Source organism: Chiloscyllium plagiosum, chromosome 19 (genome assembly GCF_004010195.1).
Source record: "Chiloscyllium plagiosum isolate BGI_BamShark_2017 chromosome 19, ASM401019v2, whole genome shotgun sequence".
Taxonomy (NCBI): Eukaryota; Metazoa; Chordata; class Chondrichthyes; order Orectolobiformes; family Hemiscylliidae; genus Chiloscyllium; species Chiloscyllium plagiosum.
Genome location: NC_057728.1, coordinates 68,802,220 through 68,816,947, shown reverse-complemented (window position 1 = coordinate 68,816,947; position 14,728 = coordinate 68,802,220). Strand labels below are relative to the sequence as shown.

The window sequence follows — 14,728 nt, the reverse complement described above, 5'->3', positions numbered from 1 at the left end:
TGGGGGGCATCTTTAACCACGTGGGAAGGGAAATTGCGGTCTTTAAAGAAGGAGGCCATCTGGTGTGTTCTATGGTGGAACCGCTCCTCCTGGGAGCAGATACGGCGGAGGCGGAGGAATTGGGGATACGGGATGGCATTTTTGCAAGAGGTAGGGTGGGAAGAGGTGTAATCCAGGTAGCTGTGGGAGTCGGTGGGTTTGTAGAAAATGTCAGTGTCAAGTCGGTCATCACTGATGGAGATGGGGAGGTCCAGGAGGGGGAGGGAGGTGTCAGAGATGGTCCAGGTAAATTTAAGGTCAGGGTGGAATGTGTTGGTGAAGTTGATGAATTGCTCAACCTCCTCGCGGGAGCACGAGGTGGCGCCAATGCAGTCATCAATGTTGCGGAGGAAGAGGTGGGGAGTGGTGTCGGTGTAATTACGGAAGATCAACTGCTCTACGTATCCAACAAAGAGACAGGCATAGCTGGGGCCCATACGTGTGCCCATGGCTACCCCTTTGGTCTGGAGGAAGTGGGAGGATTCAAAGGAGAAATTGTTAAGGGTGAGGACCAGTTCGGCCAAACGAATGAGAGTGTCGGTGCAGGGACAAAGGGTGACCATCATTACCACCTTCAGTCGCGGTTGTGGTGCAGAAGTGGGTGGCTGTGGTTGATTGTCTTCTGACTGTTTCTTGGGAGTTGGTTTAGATTGTGTGATATGCATGTACGAGAACAAATTAGAAAGGCAAATTGTATGTATAAGAGTAATGCAGTCCTGCAAGAATTATACAGGGCTTATACAGGAATTATGCAAGAATATTCTTGACTCAGGGGGAGATCAATGAATGCTCATTAGTTTAATTTTGGAGATGAAGCTGCTCAATGTACAGTACTGTACCCTCTCACATACTCTGATGGCAGCTGATATTGGTGCATGTACAGAACAAAGCATGCGAGACAATTACTGCTGCAATCGTGCTACTGCGAACAGAGATAAGTGTTCTTGAAAATACCGTTTCCTAATTCTTCAGTGACATTATAGCCAAATCATGCTGCCAAAACATGTTTTGTACGAGAACTACCTGTAGAGATCAAATCAATGATCAGTTAAATCATATTAATACTGGCAAGGCAGATGATGAATGAAATGGACCTTGATCTTTTTTGCCGAAATATTCCTATGTAGTGTATTTTGAGAATCTCTTTACAAAGTATAAGTTTTCTAAAAGAATTGTCACTTTAAATACACCAATTAGCTGGTTAAACTTTTGTGATCCAACCAATGAATCAACAGTTCCAGATGTTCAAAGTTATGCAGTCCAATATTCAGAAGATGTATATAAGAGAAAGTAAATGAGTCTGTCAAAGATGAAAGGAATGAACGTAATCCTCTTGGTGTGTAAAATAGCCTTTTTAAGTGAAACAAATCAGAAATTGCTGGAGAAACTGTTGTGGTAAGTAGGTAAGTGCTGAATTTTGCTTGTTGTATTCTTTAGACTCAGTTTTTTTAAACATTGGATAGGTATATGGAGGATAGTGGGTTAGTATAGGTTAGGTGGGCTTGGATCGGCTCAACATCGAGGGCCAAAGGGCCTGTACTGCGCTGTATTCTTCTATCTATGTCTATGTAGGTCTTCCAGTATCTGTGGAGAGAAGGCAGAATTAACATTTCCAGTGAACTTTCTTCAGAACTGATGGCAGCTAGGAAAGGATGGTATAAGAGAGCTTAAGGTGATTGACTTTACTGTGCAATTTGAGAGGGAGAAGATAGAATCAGAGGTAAGGTCTTATAGCTAAATAAAGGCAACTACAGAAGCATGAAAGAGGAGCTGGGTAGAATTCACTGGGAGAGGAGCCTAGCAGGAAGGACAGTGGAACAGCAATGGCAGGGGTTTCTGGGAGTACTTTGGAGACACAGCAGGGATTCATCCCGAGGAAAAAGAAGCATGGTACAGGGAGGATGAGGCAGCCCTGGCCGACAGGGAAGTCAGGGATAACATAAAAGCAAAAGAGAAAATCATACAATGTGGTGAAGGGCAATGGGAAACTAGAGGCTTGGGAAGCTTACAAAGATCAACAGAGGGTAACAAAAAAGAAATAAGGACGCAGAAGATTAAATATGAGGGTAAGCTAGCCAGTCACGTAAAGGACGACTGTAAGAGTGTTTTTAGATATATGAGGACGAAAGAGAGGCAAACGTGGACATTGGGCCACTGGAAAATTACACTGGAGAGATAGTGGTGGGGAACAAGGAAATAGCTGAGGAATTGAATAATTACTTCATGTCAGCCTTCACAGTGGAAGACACGAGTAACGGTCCAAAAGTTCAAGAGGTCAGTATAGTGGCCATCTCCATGGAGAAGGAGCTAGAAAAACTGAATGGCCTGAAGGTGGATAAGTCACCTGGACCAGCTAGATTACACCCTGAATTCTAAGGGAGATGGCTGAAGAGATAGCTTTAGCAGTGATCTTACAGTAACCACTAGAATCAGGGAGGGTCCCAGGGAAGTGCAAAATCATTCACGTTACATCCCTGTTTAAAAAGGGAGTAAGGCAAAAGATGGAAAATTGCAGACTGATTAGCCTAACCTCGGTCGTGGGTAGGTTCCTGGAATCCACTGTGAAGGATGAAATTTCTGAATATCTGGAAATGCATGGTAAAATATGGCAAAGTCAGTCCGGTTTCATTGAAGAGAAGTCACGCCTGACAGATCTGCTAGATTTCTTTGAGGAAGTAATGAGCAGGTTAGGCCAAGGATAATCAATAGATGTTACCTACCTGGACTTCAAGAAGGCCTTTAACAAGGTGCCACACAGGAGACTAATGAGTAAGATAATGGCCTGTGGTGTAAGAGGCAAGGTCCTAACATGGATAGAAGCTTGGCTGTTTAACAGAAAGCAGCCAGTGGGAATAAAAAAGTCCTTCTAAGGATGGCAGCTGGTGACAAAGTAGTGTTCTTCAAGGTTCAGTGTTGGGGCCACCACTTATCACTTTATAAATTAATGATACAGATGCAGAAACTGAGGGCATTCTGGCTAAGTTTGCAGACAGTACAAATATAGAGAGAGGGACAGGTAGAATTGAGAAGGCGGGAAAGCTGCAGGAGGATTTGGACAGGTTAGGAGAGTGGGCAAAGAAGTGGCAGATGGGAGGGACAATAAGTATCTGGTGGTGGCATCCCACTGGAAGTGGCAGAAATGGGTATGGATCCTTTGCTAGTGAATGCTAATGGCATGAGAAATTAATATCAGTTGTATCGAATCGGTGTTGTGGGAGGGAAGAGAAGGGATAAGGCTTGAAGTGTGGGAGATTGCTCAGATATAGGTAAGGGCTCTATCAAGCATGGCAGTGAGGAATCCTTGGTTGAGGAAAATGCTGGGTATTTCTGAGGCCCTCCTGTGGAGAGTAGTATCCAGAGTAACCTCGATTATCCGGCATTTGATTATCTGAATTTTGGATTATCCGAACAAGATCGCAAGGTTCCGATGCTTGGCTAAACTGTGTTATCCGGCATTTGATTATCCGGCATTCAATTATCCAAATGAAATATTCCCCGCCCGTGTCCTTTGGATAATCAAGGTTCCTCTGTAATTAGAACAGATGCAATGGAGATGGGAAATTGGGAGAATGGAATTCTTCACAAGAATTACATTGTGAGGATGTATAATCCAGCCAATGTGGGAGTCAGTGAGTTTGTAGTGGGTATCAGTGGTCAGAAATTAAAACAGATATCAAGAAGGGAATGGAGGAGTCAGAGATGGATAAGGCGAAGATGAGAGAAAAGTGGAAATTAGAAGTCATAATGATCAATTGTTTCCAATTATGGACAGGAGACAGAAGAGGCAGTGATATCATTGATGTACCAATGTCCTGCATTCTGGGGGGTCTAGGATTCAAACCAGAATGTCTCACACACCTCACAAAGACTCAGGAATAACTGAAACCCATATGGGTTCCCATAGCCACACTTCTGATCTGAAGAAAGTGAGAAGAGTTAAAGCAGAAGTTATTCCAAGAGAGAACAAAGGTCAGCCAGGCTGAGGAGAGTGGTGGTGGATGGGGACAGTTCAGACCTTTCTTCCAGGAAGAAGCAGAGAGCCCTAAGACCATCCTGATGTTTAACAGGATTGCACATCAATGGTGAAAACGAGTGGGCTGATGCACACAAATTAGAAATTCTGAAACTGATATAAAGTGTCAGAAGATTTGCGGATGTAAGTGGGAAAAAATAAGTTCCATGGAGCAGGAACAGGTACTGTTCTGGGTTTGCCTGAGTTGTCCTATTTGTGGATTTTGGGAAAAAGGTTTTATGGACTTTATGGGGTGGGTGTGGGGGGTGGGAGGGGTCAATGAGCTTGGAGGCTGTTGCAGGGGTTGGAGTGTGGTGTAGGGCAGACCCCAAGATAAGGTGAGATTATTGACCACCATGGATGATGTTTGAACAATGGGAAATTTGAACATTAAGAAATAATTAAAATATTAAAATTAAGTGAACATTATCCATAGAAGTTTTTACTGTGAGTGCTTTTTATACAGCAAAAGAAGAAAAATGTCAATCAAATATTAGCCTGATGTTTGACGGTAGGGTCATAACCAATGAGAGACAGGAGGAAGTGTATGAGAGCTGGCACATAACCTCTGCAATCTAGAGATCAGTAGGCCAGACAACAACAACACCACCCTTGTTGGCAGGTTTGATTACAAAGTTCAGGTTGTATCTGAGAGCATGGAGTGCGGTCAGTTCAGAGGCAGGTAAGTTCAAATGGGGAGAAGGCAAAGAAATTAAGATGATTGATGCCGCGTCAACAGTTCTCAATGAATTGGTCAAATGTAAGTAAAAGACCTTTCTTTCTCCGTGGCTTACTATTATCCATCCCTTTGTGTGCCTGTTTTTGTCTCCCTCCCGGTTTTATCTCTACCTATTGTTTACTTCTTTACACTTTCTCCCACATCGACTTCTATCATCAGCACATATACCATCTTTTCATAGGTAATATGAGGTTTGAAGAAGAGTCACTGGACCCAAAATGTTATCTCTGCTTTCTGTCTAAAGGTGCTGCTAGAGTTTTCTTAACAATTTCTGGTTTTTGTTTCAGATTTCCAGCTTTTGCAGTTCTTGGTTTTATTTTAATTTTTATAAGTGGATGCTCTTCAAGCTAATGGTATTGATCATCATGACTGGTGTCTGCCATTTCCTTTTTATTCATCACTATTCATGTGTGTACTAATGTATATTTAACAGCCTATAAAACAGAGAAAAACAACAGTTATCATTTGACTAACTTTTACATTTGATTTCTAGGATTTTAAACACGTTTTTACTGAATATGGCAGTTGTTACACTTTCAACCACGATGACACTGCTAAAAGGAGTGCAAACATTTCAGGAAGAGGATTAACCGTGATGCTGGATATTAAACAGGTTTACCTTGCATGATACTTAGCATTAGAATAAACTGTTTATTTTGGTAAATAATGGGAAATTTGATAATTGAGAAGTAATTAAACTTAAGTGAACATTATCCATAAAAGTTTTTACAGTGTGTGCTTTTTATACAGCAAAAGAAGATAAAAATTCAGTCAAATATGTGAATTAAGTCATTGAAGTGAATTCATTCTGTGGTAGAAAGGAGAGACAGAATCTCCTTTAGTGGGCGGCACAGTGGCACAGTGGTTAGCACTGCTGCCTCACAGCGCCAGAGACCCGGGTTCAATTCCCGCCTCAGGAGTTTGCACGTTCTCCCCGTGTCTGTGTGGGTTTCCTCCGGGTGCTCTGGTTTCCTCCAACAGTCCAAAGATGTGCAGGTCAGGTGAATTGGCCATGCTAAATTGCCCATAGTGTTAGGTAAGAGGTAAATGTAGGGGTATTGGTGGGTTACACTTCGGCGGGTCGGTGTGGACTTGTTGGGCCGAAGGGCCTGTTTCCACACTGTAATGTAATGTAATCTAGTCTATATCGTGTGTTGTGCATGATTTTGAGTGCCATTTCCAATCAGGGGTGTGTTGTCTTGTGTGGTTATGCAGTTCCCACCTCTTTACACATAATTGTATGAGTAGTGTAGCAAATCTTGTGGATCACACGTACTCTGTTTTGCTGAATCAAAACATCCAGATGCCATGTTTAATGATTCCTGATGAAGAGCTTATGCCCGAAATGTAGATTCTTGTGCTCCTCGGCTGCTGCTTGACCGGCTGTGCTTTTCCAATGCCACACATTTCAACTCTGATCTACAGCATCATCAGTCCTCACTTTCTCCTGTTTAAAGAGAAGCCAGACAGGCATTCATTCACTGCAATCCAGGAGCCTATGTTGGTCAGCCCCAGCAACCTCATTCCCCATTGAGCTCCCACCCCAACTTCATGTCACATCTTACTCCCAGTAAAGATACCAGTAGGACAGAAACTATTCCTGAAGAAGGGCTAATGCCCGAAACGTCGATTCTCCTGTTCCCTAGATGCTGCCTGACCTGCTGCGCTTTTCCAGCAACACATTTCCATCTCTGATCTCCAGCATCTGCAGACCTCACTTTCTCCTGGACAGAAACTATAGCCCTCACAGCTTATTGATCCCTTGCTGCAGGTTCTCTTCCAGGCTGTTGAGGTAAGGTGAATGGTCTTGTTTTGCAGGGATGACAACAAGAGGTACTTGTGCCAATAAAGTGGTCTGCACAATGCTGACAACACATCGGTCCACCAAATGAACCTGACTCCAAAGCCACAAAAAGATGCTGTTTTCCTTCGGAGTAATGAACACTGTCCAGTAACTGCAAAGTCACACCCATAAGGGGTGTCAGACATTGTAAGTGCGAGTGCATAGGACTATCACAGAGGAGCAGCACATGCAAGCCTCAGCATAAGACATTATATATAGACTGAACATATGACAGCTACTTTATGTTGGTAGGATTGTTCAATTGCTAAGCACTTGCAGCAAGTGTTCAGGAGCTGGCTTTGTCATGTACGTTCATGAAACTCTTAGACTGACCCTCCTACCTCTCTACAGAGTAAATCACTCAGGAAGCAATCCCAAATTGATGGTAGTGTATTGGATGTTTGGATCTCCTCCCTCCTCAATTTTTTTCAAATTTCAGATTAGAATCCCTACAGTGTGGAGACAGGCACTTCGGCCCAACAAGTCCACACCGACCCCCCGAAAAGTATCCCACCCTACATTTACCTCTGAGTATTGCACCTAACCTACACACCCCTGAACACTAAGGGCAATTTAGCATGACCAAATCACCTGACCTGCACATCTTTGGACCATGGGAGGAAACCAGAGCACCTGGAAGAAACCCACACAGCCCCAGGGAGAATGTGCAAACTCCACATAGACAGTCACCCGAGGCTGGAATTGAACCACTGTTGTCAAAGCATGAATGCTAACCGTTGTGCCACCGCGCTGCCCCAAGAAGGGCACCAAACTCGCAACCATGATCTATGCCTGTGCCAACCAGAAAATACGACTCTCAGGATGCAAGTCAGGATGCCTCTAGTCTGCTGTTATCAGAAGTGCTGACAGAGTGAAACACTATGCATATCCTTGGGTTCATTATTTTTCTTTGCCACTCCAATTACCAGCAGACTGTCCAGATAAAAGCAAAGCAGGCAACCTTACCCCACCTCCAGCTCTTCCTCAAGCTCCAGTATAACCAACACCACTTCTGAGGGTCAAAGCAAAGACCATCACAACATTCACCAGTAGCTTTCACCCTCAAGGTCACAATCAGGTGAGTTCAAGCTAGCAAAAGAAGTAATCAGTGAGGTCCTTGGTCTAGGTGGACTGCTAGATCCAGGCACTGACTGACTGATCCAGGCACTGTATTGACAGATTATGTAATTCTGGATTCAGCAATAGGAGATGGCAGATGTCATTCTTATTGATTTGTTAGTAGCAATGGATTCAGGTTCATTTGTTGGAGATAAAGAGTTTAGCAAAGGCACATAAAATGGAGGTACCAGAGGCCTTGTGCACATGAAAGATGGCGAAGGCCATTCATGTTCTGTCTGATTATCATGGCTATGGTATATGAGCACTTGGACCCTCTGTGGGATAAATGGCTACCACTTTGGGGAATCAAGGTCCAGCAACTACAAAACAGATAACTAATATTAACTGTAGCCATGGATGCACCGCACGGCAAAATGCCAGAGAATGCTGAAGCTAAGTAATTAAAGGAGTTAGTTAGGACAGGAATGAGGAGAGATATTCTGGGGCTTTTTTGTCTTTTCTAAACTTTTTAGCCTCAGAAATTGATTTTTATCCTGCTACAGAAGTAGCTGAGTATATGTTGCGTGTCATAGAGTCATACAGATGTACAGCATGGAAATAGACACTTTGATCCAACTCGTCCATGCTGACCAGAGATCCTAACCTAATCTTGTCCCATCTGCCAGAACTTGGCCCATTTCCCTCTAAACCCTTCCTATTCATACACCCATGCAGAATGCCTTTTAAATGCTGCCACCACTTTCTCTGCCAGCTCATTCCATGCACAAACACACTCTGTGTGAAAATGTTGCCCCTTAGGTCCCTTTTATATTTTTCCTCTCTCACCCTAAACCTTCTGGACTCCTACATCCAAGGGACCTTGTCCATTTACCTTATCCATACCACTCATGAATTGATACAACTCTATAACATCACTCCTCAGCCTCCGATGCTCCAGGAAAAACAGCCCCAGCCTATTCAGACTCTCCCTATAGCTCAAATCCTCCACCCTGGTAACATCCTTGTAAATCCTTTCTGAACCCTTTCAAGTTTCACAACATCCTTCCAATAGGAAGGAGACCAGAATTGCACACAATATTTCAAAAGTAGCCTAACCAATGTGCTGTACAGCTGCAACATGACCTCCCAACTCAATGTTCTGATCAATAAAAGAAAGCATACCAGGCACCTTCTTCACTATCTTATTTACCTGTGACTCCACTTTCAAGGAACTATGAGTCTATGATTCAGCAACATTCCCCAGGACCTTACCATTAAGTGTACACGTCCTGCTCTGATTTGCTTTCCCAAAATGCAGTCCATGTCCCTACACTTCCTTCTAAAGCACATGACCTCACATGATTCCATATTGTACTCCATCTGCCATTTCTTCCCATTCTCCTAATCTGTCTTAATCCTTCAACAGCCTCCCTGACTCCTCAGTGCTACCTGTCCCTCTACCAATCTTTGTATTGTCTGCAAACTCAACCAGAATGCCTTCATCCTTCACCTAGACCGTTAACGTATGAAGTGAAAAATGGTGGTCCTAATACTGAACCTTGCAGAACACCTTTGTCACTGGCTGCCATCCTGAGAAGGACCCTTTATCCCCATTCTCTGCTTTCTGCCAAACAGCCAAACTTATTTCCATGCTAGCAACTTGTGTCTAACATCATGGGCCCTTATCTTACTCAGTAGCCTCCTGTACGAAACCTTGTTAAAGGCCTTCTCAATTCTATACACACAGATTGTACACCATCTGATCCTACTTCATTGCTTACTATTGATTTAATTTAATTTCTTACTAATAAGGCAACCTCACTCACTCTGCCCACCTCCCAATCTTTTCAATAGGATGTATATCCTTGAATATTCAGCTGCCAATCCTGATTCCCCCTGCAACCATGTCTCCATGATGCCCACCACGTCATACCTGCCAATTTCCATCTGCACTACAAACTCATTTACCTTATTCCTTATACTGCATGCATTCAGATATAACACCTTCAGTCCTGTATTAACCATCCCTCTTCTAATTGTCATTTGTTTGCCCAGTGTGCTTGACGTTTTATTGTTAACACTCCTATACACTCTGTCCTATGTGTGCCTGTGCTGGAGACTTTAATAACCTCTCCTGAGTTTGCACTCTTACCTCCTACTTTGATTCTGGTTTTCTGAATTTCCCCTATAACTCAGCCATTCCCCCTTCCACACCACCCCCCACCTCCAATTCAGTCTAAAGCCTTGTCTGCAGCTTTTGTTGTGTGATTCGCTAAGATTCTGGTCTTAGCACAGTTCAAATGAAGATTGTCCCATCAGAACAGGTTCCTTCTTCCCCAGTACTGGTGTTGATGTCCCATGAATTCAAACCCACTTCTCCCACAACAATCTTCGAGCCACGCATTTACCTGCTTAATCTTATTAACCCTTTGCCAATTAGCTCGTGACTCAGGTAGTAATCCAGAGATTATTACCTTTTTGATTCTGCTTTTTAATATTTCTTCTATCTGTCCATGCTCCCTTAGCAGAACCACTGCCCTAGTTTAATTTAAATGGATCACGAGCACTGGAGTTCCTGAGGTCAGGGTGTATGAGGTTTGAGCATTTTCAGCTCAGATTTGGTTGGAGGCTGAAATACAGACTCTGGAATGTATCAGAGAAGGGGTAAGCTAACTGGATTCCTTGTACCAAGAGGCAGTCCCAACTCATAGGATTGGATCTTATGATTTATTCAGTGTTCAGGCACAGGAGAATGTAATTTCATGTGAGGTAGGTAAGTGGAAACAAAGGGCAGGAGGACAGAAGCCTCAGCCTTTGAAATTGTCCAACAGGTTTGAGGCTCTTTCAGCTTGCTGGGATGAGAATGAGAGTTGCCGGATGGAAGACTTAGGAGAAAGTGAGGACTGCTGGAGTTCAGAATCAAAGAGTGTAGTGCTGGGATTGCACAGCCGGTCAGGCAGCATCCGAGGAGCAGGAGAATCAACGTTTCAGGCATAAACCCTTCATCAGGAATTAACTGACCATGGCACAGTGGTACACGACAACACTTAGAGGTATAATGGGGTCATGTAAAAACACAGGTAACAGTACTGGGAGACTGAAAATAGTTGGGAAGTAGGAAATTGTTTAGCGAGTGCTCGGCATCAGGACTGGGGAAAGTAGAATCTGTACTGTTTTGAATGCAGTTTGAGTGCTGGTCAGGTGAGCTGGTCAGTCCAGAACCAGCAGAGGAGGTGTGAGAACATCAATAAAGTGTTCCTGTTCAGATTTATCATTCATCTACTTGTGTATAATTCCTGGTTTGAAAGGAAGGAAGCACCAAGATAACAATTGTTGACAAGAGTGGGATTCGGCCCATGTGTGCAAACACCTTTTTTCTGTCCAACGTCATTGCCTGGAATTTAGAAATGGCACAAAATTAAGGAGGTAATGCCGAGGGAAGCAATTGTGAGGGTACTTGGGCCAGGGTTTACACCAGGAAAGAAGGCACACATCAGGGAGTGGGCCAAGAGCCAGGAAGTTGGGAGAGGACTTGGGCAGTTGGCTAAAAAGAAAGTGTGCACACAGGAGATACTGAAATTGTCACAGAGAGCTGTCATCAGGGGTCTCGGGCGATGTGAGTCACTAGCACAGCTGCTGAGGGAGTGGCCGATGTAGACAGCATTCAAAGGGACTTGGGTTCCAAGTGACTACTAGACTTGAGTGGCAAGAAAAATTGTCACTGGTGGGAAAACAAAATGACAGGTCAATTTGAGGAGATGGGACCATTTGATGAACAGTCAGAGATATGGATTTTATGCATAGAATGTGAACCAAGCGGCTTCGTACATCATGATGCTGGTGTTCTTAATTGGGAGGAGTCTGGTGTAACCAGAGAAATCCACAGAGAAGACATTCCAAGAGCCATGCAAAGTATAAAACATTAATTTTGCACCTAAACTTCTGACAATTACATAACATTTCCATTTTTTTAATGGGTACAGCATTAAGGAGAGTCTATTGCTGAATTAGTGGAACATTATGAATTTGGAAAGCTCCTGCAAGGTGACTTGTGGGACTGCCTGGCTTGTGGGCTTTGATATGAAGTCATCCAACGAAAGCTACTAACAATCGGAGCCACACATCTGAGAGGGGACAATTGCAGCTGGGGCATGACAGGATGTAGTGAATCTATCAGGAAGGTTTATCACGCGATGAAACAAAGGGATCGGTTAAAGTGTGTCTGCTTTAATGTAAGGAGTGTCAGAAATAAGAGTGACAAACTTAGAGCATGGATCAGTATTTGGGGCTACGATGTTGTGGCCATAACGGAGACGTGGGTTTCACAGGGGCAGGAATGGTTGCTAGATCTTCCAGGGTTTAGAACATTTAAAAAGAACAGGGAGGGTGGAAAAAGAGGAAGGGGCGTAGCATTGCTAATCAGGGAGTGCGTCACAGCTACAGAAACTAAGGTGTTGAGGAAGGTTTGTCTACTGAGTCAGTATGGGTAGAAGTTAGGAACAGCAAGGGAACAGCCACCGCATTGGGGGTTTTCTACAAATCACCTAATAGCAGTAGAGAGATTGAAGAACTCCTAGGCGGGCAGATTTTGGAAAAATGCAGACGTAGCAGGGTTGTTGTTATGGGTGATTCAACTTTCCCAATATCGACTGGAACCTCCTAAGTGCAGATGGTTTGGATGGAGCCGTTTTTGTCAGGTGTGTTCAGAAGGGTTTCCTTACTCAGTATGTAGACAGGCGGACGAGGGGAGAGGCCATTTTGAATTTGGTGCTCGGCGATGGAAATTCAACCCGTCTATATATCAAATCGCACAATGCTGCTACTATACAAGTTTCAAGCACTGAAGAGAACAAAAGAGAATTTTGAATTCAGTATTTTATGAATTTGATTGGGCCAAGATACCGTGACAGGAGCAGTTAAGAACCTGGATGACAGAACAAGTGTGGATTAAATGCCTCTGTACAGATTTTACGGTCATTCTCACTAAATAACGCATAACTGATATTATTTTTAATCTTGTGCATACTCAGAAACTTAAGCAAAGTTGAGAAATGTGGGGAATACAAGTCATATTTTAGGGTAAATATTGATCTTTTATTTTGTTGTTGTTTTCCCATTTCTTTGGGGGTAGAAGACAAGAATCATCTCACATTTGCATTCAGGAGCCCTCTTTGCCCTTGCCTTCCTGTTCAGTGTGCATCTGAGATTGAGGTTTGTTAACGGATACTTTTTCAAATGGCTCTGAAATGAAAATGTTGAAATTTAAAGATGCACTGGTTCATTCCTTTGATCTGCTGAGAGATGATAGTTTTCAAACTCCATGATTGTCTATTTTTTAAAAATTGAATAGCCTTTGGAACAATGAGGTCTTGTACTTGAAAATTAAATGTTTTGCAGAGCTGCAAACAATTATTTTATTGCTAATATTCTATTTCAGTTCAACACTGATTTCTTAGTTAGATAGACATTCTGACTGTCATACTGACTAGGAGTACAGATTCAAGCCCCAGCCTGAGGTGAATTTGCTGATCTCACTTCTGGCATCAATGCTATAATTAGCCTCAGCATCTTTGGCACAGCAAAGAAAAGAATCAGCTCAAATTTGCATCATTTGTGAAATTCAGTATGAACCACTCGGTATCCTAACTCATAAGTTATGCAAGTCTAGAAGGTGCCAGTTTCTGTGGAAAACACAATCAATCAATAATATCAACAGGAAACAATTACATAAGGACTTTGTCGATTATTACTAAATCTCCATAACTTCCGCAATTATGATATCTTTGGACAAAAATTGAATCTTTATCATTCTATTCAATTTTAAAAATCAAATTATAATACATAGCTCAGTACTAGGATGTGAGATAAACATTTATACAATAGAGCAGAAAGGGGAGATAATTATGGATCTAAACTGTAAATTAGTATGCCTAGGCTGGAAGGTGAATTGTACAAGAATGCAAAGGTGAAGATAGTACAAGGGCAAGAAGGAGGAAAATGGAACAGTAGTTTGTATCTAATATTTCTGTATTGGGTACAGGTTCCTTAAATTAGACATTGCTGCAAGTGTCACAGCAGGCATCATCAGATAGCTTGACTAAAATAATGTTGCTGAACAAGTATTGGTAATGTTAACAAAATACTAATATTGCAAAACTTTTCTATTTGAATTGCACAAAGAATTGGAGGAAGGATATTAAATCTTTTAGTTCGTGCAAGGGAGATTTATTAGAAAAAAACCAGGAAGTTGAAACGTCAATTATGTGTAGAGGCTAGAAAAACGTGTATTGTTCTTTTGAGCAGAGAAGGTTAATAGGAGGTTGAAGAGAGGTTTGATTTTGGTAGATAATGTTTCCACTGGCAGCAGACCAGGTGACCAGAGGATGCAGATTTATGAAAATTAGCCAAAGAACCAGAGAAAATGTCTTGTCTTTCCACAGAGAATTATGATCTGGAATAGATTGTGGAATCTGATGCGCTCTAACTTTCAAAAGGAATTAGATATATTTGAAAAAGAGAAATGTGTTTGGATGTGGGATTTGGTTACTGGGATTGATTGGATAGATCATAAAATCAGCATAACTAGGCTATTCAGCCCACTGAAGCTGCTGCGGCATTTAGTGAAATAATGGCTGATCTGATGATCCTCGGCTTCATTTCTTCCCTTTCCTCAGTAACCCTTGATTCCCTTATTGATCAAAAATGTGTCTATTATATAGATAAAGATAACTCTCACAATACATCAACACAGATATCTGAGCCAAATGGCTTCTCATTCCTGCGATGTGATACCTTTATAGCAATAGGTCATAATTAACAGGATGTTAAGTATGTGAGACCTAAAGGAAACTTTTAACATATTATAGTTTGTTTGTACTTTTCATGATTATAGTCTGTATATTCTGAAAACTGGAAGGATATTGAGATACCAAGGGTGTGCATTTATTCAAGAAGAAATGCTGGGATCAGTTTTGGGTGCAAAGCCAGAAGGTTTAAAACTAAATCATTTTTTTTTGAGTCTTGAAACAAAATGTAT

The 14,728-nt window shown here is 42.4% G+C and overlaps 1 protein-coding gene across 1 annotated transcript in view; it reads left to right on the top strand.

Annotated features, from left to right (window-relative positions):
* Nucleotides 1-14,728, top strand: part of LOC122559364 (acid-sensing ion channel 5-like) — a 205,235-nt gene that overhangs the window by 94,304 nt on the left and 96,203 nt on the right. Inside the window, exon 4 of the mRNA XM_043708814.1 lies at nt 5,284-5,403. Coding sequence (XP_043564749.1) covers nt 5,284-5,403 — 120 coding nt within the window. The remainder of the gene's footprint in view (nt 1-5,283; nt 5,404-14,728) is intronic.